Raw genomic sequence first — 9,702 nt, 5'->3', positions numbered from 1 at the left:
TACTACAGCTAAGATCACACTGCAGCTCTAAGCCGCCAGAGACCAACACAGCTGCGTATGCCCTTCCTTCCTCCAAATCTATCCAGCGCTTCAGTCTTTACCCCCTCCCCAGAAGTTCAAATTTGCTTTAAAGTCTTCTTTATGATCTCTCCCCATCCCATTCGGGGACAACTTCTTTCTCGCTTGGCCCCACATAGATGTCCAAAAAAGGCAATCTTTGGCAATCTGTCACCCTTCATCCGTCAACGTGTTCAATCTATTTCAACCGTTCTTTCATTATGGCTCTCAAACTGATCTCAGAGTGATAGGAAACTGATAGAGATGAATTAAACTAAGGTTTCAGAGGACTTACACAAGGGTAGCAAAATTATTACCAAACTGTATTTATTATTCAAGTGACAAAAATGACATAGAAAATAAATGAAAAAAAACAATCAAGATTACTCATCAGAGGCTTTCATTTCGATATCTTGAGTTTCTGGCTCTTCCTCCGCGGTTGCAGCAACGTACACCTCTTCCCCGGGTGTAACGACGACACCGTTCCAAACTGTTACTTCCGTTGTCAAATCTATATCGAAGAAGAGTAGTTTTAAAATACCTTTTTTTAAAAACGCTTTATCTCCAGATGAACTCGAAAGTAAAAAAACAAGAAGTTTTTGCCACATAGAAAAATTAAACACTAAAAAGAAACATGAAAGCACGTCCCGATACAAAAAGCTCCTTTAACAGATACAAATATGTGATAATTACCAGATGCTTTTCTATTTAGTCTAAAAACAATCAGGAGTTGTTTCAATCAGGTGTCAGGAAACGCTGTTTTATAATATCTTTCTTTTAATCCTTAGTCTACAAAATCCTGTAGAACAGCAAAGTAGACTTTCCGTGACACATTTCAGTGGTTAAGAGTTTTTTGTTGGTTTTTTTATACACGCGAATCTTTTTTTTAATACTTATTGCCATTACCCCGCCTACTTCTTAAAAAACAATAGCCATAGCATCATATATATTATGATTTTCGGAGCATTACCTATAAACGGGTACTTAATTTTCATTCGTACCCTACCGCATAGCCTACTTAAGCTCCTCCTGTACCACAAGAGGCACTAAAAGCATCCTGGAAGAGCCACTACTCTTCCCTCGTATGTCCTGCTGTCCAGATGTGCTCCTATCCCCGTTGGACTATCGTGTGGATATGATTAATGTCCCTCTGGTAAGTATATTCCACTGGCTTTCAGTTCATCCCCACTCTATGGAATAAACCTTCCACCACACGGATATTACATCCGAATCACTACGCTGGCTTATGGCATCTGCTGCTAGGGATTGTGACGATACAGAGTGAACTGACTCGTTGGCAAACTGCCAAGTTACGTATTCATGCAGCCGCAATAGGAGACATCATGATGAATACCACAAGTCCTGTTTTAATTAATGCAATAGTCATATGGTCAATTGTCATATGGATTCTAACCTAAGGAAGCTTATACATAAATTGTAGACATCAACTTCGCATTGTTTTAATTTATCTTTAAGACGATATTAAGAAGCTACGCCTCCTTTTACTTTATTAGCCTCCTTATTGGTAGATCTAAGAAAACTAAAAGAGCCACCTTAATTGGCGTTTACACTACGTGCATAATTATATATTCTAAGTCGTTAAATTATGATTAACCTTTCACTTCTTAGACAAGTTGTTTCACATTAGGCTAACGTAGAAATCCATAAGACCATCAAGATCATTGCCTTAAATGGTCACAATCATCATTAATCAATCAACTTAAAAATAAAAAATATGCAATTGAAACAAAGATTCAAGCTGTAATCAAACATAAAAGGCTCTCTAGAAGATAATAATTAATTTATTTTTCGAAGCTTTATATTTGCTCACTCAAAAATTCCGTTTTGTTGCTGCTATGTTGACTTTTTCGTAACGTAGTATAAACTTGAGCAACGTAAAATTATAGGCAGCGCTCGAGTCTTCATGGCATTGCCTACGTTACAGAAATTCGCTCTGCAAGAATTACGTTACGTAACATAAAGTCTTAAGTTATACTATCGTGAAAGATTATACAACTTAGAATGTAAGAACCATTAAAGTCCTTTCGGACCAATAGCAATTCCAAGCATATAACATGATACTGTTGAATAATAAAACAGCGTTCTACTTCAGCGTTATTAATGCTGCCTAATTCACGTTATTTTCCAAAGATCATACTTTATTACCGTAATTCTCCAATTAAGACAAGCGACTGCACCAATTAAGACACAGCTTAAAAAAAACTAACAAACCATTGACTTATATCGAGGATATCAGGGGAACAAAGGGAGAAAAAGAGAAAAGGAAACTAGTATCAAACAGTTCGTGGTAACGAACTGTAGTAAGGAGCGACCCGGCTCAATAGTAACCAAAACTCTAAAAAATTGAATTTTTATATCAATAGCTACATCAAAAGAATCGCATTTTAATGCTGATTTCAAATATAAGTTTTATCAAGTTTAGTCCTACCCATAAAAAGTTACGAGCCTGAGAAAATTTGCCTTATTTAGGAAAATAGGGAAAAACACCCCCTAAAAGTCGTAGGATCTTAACGAAAATGACACCATTAGATTCAGCGTATCAGAGAACCCTACTGTAGAAGTTTCAAGCTCCTATCTACAAAAATGTGGAATTTTGTATTTTTTGCCAAAAGACAAATCACGGGTGCGTGTTTATTTATTTTTTTTTTTTTTTTTCCAGGGGTCATCGTATCGACCAAGTGGTCCTAGAATGTCGCAAGAGGGCTCATTCTAATGGAAATGAAAAGTTCTAGTGCCCTTTTTAAGTGACCAAAAAAATTGGAGGGCATCTAGGCCCCCTCCCACGCTCATTTTTTCTCAAAGTCAACGGATCAAAATTTTGAGATAGCCATTTTGTTCAGCATAGTCGAAAACCATAATAACTATATCTTTGGGAATGTCTTACTCCCCCACAATTCCCTGGGGGAGGGGCTGCAAGTTACAAACTTTGACCAGTGTTTACATATAGTAATGGTTATTGGGAAGTGTACAGACGTTTTCAGGGGGATTTTATTTTGTTTGGGGGTGGGGCTGAGGAGAGGGGGCTATGTTGGAGGATCTTTCCTTGGAGAAATCTGTCATGGGGGATGAAAAATTCAATGAAAAGGGTGCAGGATTCTCTAGCATTACTATAAGAAAACAATGAAAAATAAACATGAAAACTTTTTTTCAAATGAAAGGAAGAAGTAGCATTGAAACTTAAAACGAACAGAGATTATTACGCATACGAGGGGTTCTAAAAATACTTTAGCATAAAGAGCGAGGTATTTAGGAGGAGATAAATACCTTGCTCTTTATGCTAAAGTATTTTTAGTAATTTCAACTATTTATTCTTCGGCCTTTCTGATTCAGGGGTCATTCTTAAAGAATTGGGAGAAAAGTTAAGATCAAGGAGGCACACTCGTGCCTCTATAAAGAGGCGACACACGACAATGTTAAGCGATCTTCGGTTCCAGTGGTCGCAGAGGGATGGGGAGGGATGCATTTCGTAGCCCGAGCTCCAACTAAGAAACCTGCAAAATTTCATCCCCCTCCAACTTTTCCTTCATGGGGAAAATCTGGCCGAAAGTTTCGACCCGTCAACCCCAGCCCCCCTTTAACGTTGTCCGATCGGGCTGAAATTCACAAGTTAAGGTCCCCTACGGCCCAGGAGCTTATCCGCGAAATTTCAGCTCGATCCGATAACTCCTTCCCTGTTTTCCAGAAACCACGCATTAGCTATTTAATTAACGGATTTCTCTCCATAAGAGCCCATGTTAATTTGAAATTTTTAAAAGTTATTGAGAAGTTATATTTACACACATGCAAGTTATTAGCTCAGTTGGTAGAGCGTGAGACTTTTAATCCTCGGGTCAAGGGTTCAAGTCCCTTACGGGCGGTTTTTTTTCACAACATCAAAAAAATTTTGATAACACCTGGACAGCTTATCATTTGAGAGATAACAGAATATTAGCTTCTTATGAGCAAAAGAAACATTTCGGTCATTCTATCTATTTTTTTTCTATTTTATACAATGATTTAAAAGCGGGGGGGGGGCGGCAGCCACCCAAGTTCCTCTCCTAATTTCTGTACGAGGAGTACAGGAATTATCAAATTACATCCACCATGGATTGTAGAAAAACGTACAGAAATAATATGAAAAAAACTTCGTTTTCTTAAAGAGTTAAAGAGGCTGCGTCCCAAAGTCGAACCTTAAAACGTACAGGAATTAGAAGAGGCAGTTGGGGGGCTGCCGCCCCCCAAACCCCCAGCTTTTAAAGACTCTTTTGTACAGGTTTTTTTTTGTGGGGGGACTTCATTGTTACTAATTACTAGTTTCGGCGCAATGGTTCTCCTGTCCTCTTGTGTTTAACATTTTTCGAAGTTATTCCATTATTCATTCATTTCAATTTTTTGTTAATTAAAAGAGGGCCTTTCTGAAGCCAAGAGCGGGGGGTTAGCAAAAAAACAAAAAACCTGTACAAAAGAGTCTTTAAAAGCTGGGGGTTTGGGGGGCGGCAGCCCCCCAACTGCCTCTTCTAATTCCTGTATGTTTTAAGGTTCGACTTTGGGACGCAGCCTCTTTAACTCTTTAAGAAAACGAAGTTCCGCATCGAATGAGTCTTCTTACACCCAGATCCGATGTCGGATGTGACCTGTAGGCGTCTAGGAAAAAAAAAAGTAAATGAATTTTAAGTGGCTATGCGTGGTTTCTGGAAAACAGGGAAGGAGTTATCGGATCAAGCTGAAATTTCGCGGATAAGCTCCTGGGCTCTAGGGGACCTTAACTTGTGAATTTCAGCCCGATCGGACAACGTTAAAGGGGGGCTGGGGTTGACGGGTCGAAACTTTCGGCCAGATTTTCCCCATGAAGGAAAAGTTGGAGGGGGATGAAATTTTGCAGGTTTCTTAGTTGGAGCTCGGGCTACGAAATGCATCCCTCCCCATCCCTCTGCGACCACTGGAACCGAAGATCGCTTAACATTGTCGTGTGTCGCCTCTTTATAGAGGCACGAGTGTGCCTCCTTGACCGTTTTGAGAGCAGGGTTGCCAAGTCTCGGTGATTTATTACTTTTCTTATGCTTTTACAGTCATCTGTCATCACTTTTCCTATCGGTGTGTTAGAAGTCATTAAGTTTAAGAAGTAAAACAATTACAGTTTAAAGCGCTCCAAAACAAATACAAAATTTTCAGGGAAGTCTTTAAAAATAATTGTGTATTTTTTTTCCAAAACAAGCAAATAAAACACGAATTTTCTTCTTTTTTAAAATTATTTTAGTAACTTTCGTTGTAGTTTTTCCCTGGATATGCGGTAGCTCAGTCTTATAATTCTTCAAAGTTTACCAAAACCTACCTAAAAGAGTAATCCAAGGTTGTGCAATCTTTGTTAGTAATTTTATACTTAAATGATCCTTACGTATTGTATACTCTAGCCCCAGACACGTAGGCAGACGGGAATAACCTGAATTCGAAAAGACATACAGAACAGGTGAACATTACAAAAGGACGTGGGAAGTTATGAAAAGGACCTTGAGAATTAGGGAGCTGGCGCATATCTAAAGGTCCCTTCCTTTTCCAAAGCAAGACAAATGAAGGAACATACTTGGTGTTCCCCTTTTTTATTATACATCTAAGCATTGTAGAATTTTCCTGTGAATTTTTCCTTGGTTCAGCAACAACCCTGATTCTACAGTCCTTCTGATTCTTTTAATGGTTATATTAAAACCTTTCGAAAGGATAATTAAGAATTCTGACATTTCATAAATCAAAGCTATGCTTGAACAATCCTTATCCGTTTTGTAGTCCAACCCTCGCATGTACGCCGAATTTCATCTCAGGGGGGGGGGTAGTATTTTTGGAAGGTCTAATTCGAAAAGACGTAAAGAAGAGAAAATACACTTTTCTCCTCTTGCAGGGTTGACTTCAGAAGGTTAGATTTTGTTGTTTTTTTTTTGTTTTGTTTTTTTTTTAGAACTGAGGATGACTTGGCGGAGGTTCTTGTCGAAATATTTGCTTGAATTTCATATTCATATTTTGCTACTGGCTGACGAAATCCTCGGTTTCTTGACCTGTTTGATTTTTCTCTTTTCATTTATTATTTCCTTTCTTGTTTTCATACGTCATGCATAGCTAGTATGGTCTCAGAACGTATTTAATTCGGAAAGACTAATAGAAAAGTCAAATAATACAAAAAATAGAAATTAGGGGAGGACCTTGGATATTTAGGGAGGAACGTAGATCCGCCCTTCTATATGAATACATACCTGGTTTAACCACTCATACAGCTGGAATGCACCAAACTACCAAGAAGAGCACCATACCAGGTAAATTGATTGCACCACAAATTTTCATAAAATAATTATCGAAATAAAATAATAACAAAGTTCTGATAAAATAAAAATGGGTTTAAAACTAGATATTAATTCAGTTAAAGACATATGTTTAAGTTAAATTCTGTCGTTGAAATTCAAGGTACAAATGTCTGCTCATGAAGAGTCCTGTTTCTTGTCAGTTCCGACCACACACAAAACCTATGTGATGTAGATGTCTAACTGATATAATTTTATGGTATATATGGTATATAATATGGTATATAGTATATAATTTTATGATATAATTATTATGGTATCAATATCATCATATTTAGCCTAAATGCACCCTGATACCCGTCTTATTTAACATTGCAAGATAGGGTAATTAGACATCTGTATCATACGCTTTTTGTCTGTGGTTCTGAGGTTCATACGGTTTCCTTTAGAGGAGATCTAGAAGGAATTCTGTTCAGGAAAATAAGTTTGTAGTAGGTTGCCAGTGTAGCTTCTAATCTTTATTGCAAGACTAGAAATATTTTCCACCTATTAGTTGCTTCATTACTGCTTTTTGGAAGGAAAATTAAATAGTAAGTATTCAGATATAAAGGTTTTTGCTTTTTTCAAGAAAATCAATAGGTAGCCAATATTACTTCAAGTCTTTCTTAGACTTAAAAGATTTTTAACTTATAATTAATCATTATTACTTTTTGAAAGAAAAATATCTATTGAATCGGCCTTTTCAGGCTTTCTTCCTATAGGAAAAGTATGCTTTTGATCAGAGAAGATTCTACCAAGGAAGATTAATACTTAGAAACTCGAAGCTTGTTAAATGGAGAGAAATCTTTATCAAGGACAGAAGTTTTTACTGAGATAGGACCTTTATAAAGTTACTCATGCCATACAGGTCACAAATAAAAATAAACAAATAACAGCATTAGCAATAATAACATACTGAGAGAATGTCTGTGAGTGATGGACCTGTGGAGGTGGCATAGATCTTGAAGATCAAAGAGTACGGGTAACTTAAAACAGTGCAAACACTCACGTGTGAAAACAAGAGCTAAGAGCTCATATGGCACTTGTGATGAGGTCAGAAGAGCCAAGAGCTTATATGGCATGAGCTCTAGCAAAGTTCTAAGAATCAATAGATTGATTTAAAAGGAAAATCAGAGGCTTAATGCCGGTCGGGATTTAGAATAAGAGCTTTGAGACATGAGGTCTTTCTAAATATCAAAGTTCATTAAGATCCGATCACCCACTCGTAGGTGAAAAATACCTCATTTTTCTACATTTTCCTCTTCCTTCAGCCCCCCCAGATGGTCGAATCGGGAAAACGACTTTATCAAGTCAATTTGTGCAGGTCCCTGACACACCTACCAATTTTTATCGTGCTAACACGTCCAGAAGCACCGAACTTGCCAAAGCAACGGACACCCCTAACTCCCCCAAAGAGAGTGGATAGAGTCCGGTTACGTCAATCATGTATCTACGACATTTGCTTATTCTACCCACCAAGTTTCATCCCAATCTCTCCACTCTAAGTGTTTTCCAAGATTTCCAGTTTCCTCCTCCAACTCCCCCCAATGTCACCAGATCTGGTTGGGATTTAAAATAGCAGCTCTGAGACATGAGTTCCTTCTAACATAGAGATCTGGTCACCCGTTCGTTGGTTACAAGTTAAAAATACCTCATTATTAATTCTACCGAATTAATACCCCCCGCCCCCGACTGCCCCCAAAACAGCGGATTCAGTCCGGTTATGTCAATCACTCATCTAGGACTTGTGCTTATTCCTCCCACCAAGTTTCATCCCGATCTCTCCATTCTAAGCGTTTTCAAATATTTCCCGCTTCCCCTTCCAACTCCCCCCAATATAACCGGACACAGTTGGAATTTAAAATAAAAGCTCTGAGACGCGAGGTCCTTCTAAATATCAAATTTTATTAGGATCCGATCACCCATTCGCAAGTTAAAAATACCTATTTTTTCAATTTTACCTCTCCCTCCAGCCTTCTGATGGTCGAATCAAAGAAACGACTGTTAGCAAGTCAATTTGTGCAGGTCCCGGACACACTTACCAATTTTCATCGTCCTAGCACGTCCAGAAGTACCTAACTCGCCAAAGCACTGGACCCCCCCCCAACTCCCTCAAAGAGAGCGGATCCGTTCCAGCTATGTCAATCACGTATCTGGAACTTCTACTTATTCTTCCCATCAAGTTTCATCCCGATCTCTCCACTCTAAGCGTTTTCCAAGATTTCTGTTTCGCCCCTCCAACACCTGTGTCCCCGGATCCGATTTGAATTGAAAAAGGAGCATCTGAGACATAAGATCTATCTATATATCAAGCTTCATTAAGATCTGATCACCCATTCGTAAGATAAAGATACCTCAATTTTCACGTTTTCCAAGATTTCTGGTTTCCCCCTCCAACTCCCCCCAATGTCACCGGACCTGGTCAAGATTTAAAATAAGAGCTCTGAAACACAATATCCTTTTAAATATCAAATTTCATTAAGATCTGATCAGTCATCCGTAAGTTACAAATACCTCATTTTTTCTAATTTTTCCAAATTACCCCCCCCCCAACCCCTGTATTTTTTATCTTAAAAAACTTGTTAAAATCCCCGTGCTCCTCCTTACATTTTCCTGAATTGGTGCCCCTGCAGTAGCCATATCATAAACTTAGAAACAAATGATTAAAAGCCATATCAACATCACGTCCGAATAGAAGAATTGGTGTCTAAATAATATTTTATTAGTAAGTTAAAGTAATTATATGTTGATTCTCCTCAATTATTTCAATATTTGTATATGTTTTATTTTAAGTACTAAATGTGTTTATTTAAGTAATAACATGATTATCTCCCCGCTCTAAATGCATGCGAAGACTTTTTTTTCTCAAATATTGACAATGCGTTCTGAATAATAAAGATGGCTTGAAAATAAAAGCATTACCTTTAGATGAGCCATCTAGTCCCAGGACAGGTTGATATCCACCGTAGGCTAGGATCTGCAACAAGGTTTGCGCTGCAATAGTTACACCATCTTGCTGAGCAACAGGAATTGCAGTATGAGCTCGAACTCCGTACGATTCAACTGGGTCGATTAAGCCTTCAAAGAAACATATTTATTTATCTTGCATTTTTAATATTAGGATGATATCCAGGAGTCAACTTAAGCCGTCTTTTTTTATTTCTTACTGTGGTTTCTTCTCTTTTTTATATTTTGTAGTTTATCTTGTATAATATGTCTTTTTTTCTGTTCAAGTGGGGCAACCATCCACAATTTGCCCAAATTTGAGTCCTGGCTATATTAATGGATTTGGTAGTTTTGTACAAGCACTAAAATCAAA

The 9,702-nt window shown here is 37.9% G+C and overlaps 1 protein-coding gene across 2 annotated transcripts in view; it reads right to left on the bottom strand.

The window, feature by feature from the left end:
- Nucleotides 1-367: 367 nt before the first annotated feature.
- Nucleotides 368-9,702, bottom strand: part of LOC136030414 (interleukin enhancer-binding factor 2 homolog) — a 59,870-nt gene continuing 50,535 nt past the window's right edge. For both annotated transcript variants that reach the window (XM_065709376.1, XM_065709377.1), the window contains exons 7-8: nt 9,306-9,461; nt 368-568 (exon numbers count right to left, since the gene is read on the bottom strand). In XM_065709376.1, coding sequence (XP_065565448.1) covers nt 441-568; nt 9,306-9,461 — 284 coding nt within the window. In that variant the 3' untranslated portion in view covers nt 368-440. The remainder of the gene's footprint in view (nt 569-9,305; nt 9,462-9,702) is intronic.

Source organism: Artemia franciscana, chromosome 8 (assembly GCF_032884065.1).
Source record: "Artemia franciscana chromosome 8, ASM3288406v1, whole genome shotgun sequence".
NCBI lineage: Eukaryota > Metazoa > Arthropoda > Branchiopoda > Anostraca > Artemiidae > Artemia > Artemia franciscana.
This window is presented reverse-complemented; position numbering and strand designations above follow the sequence as displayed.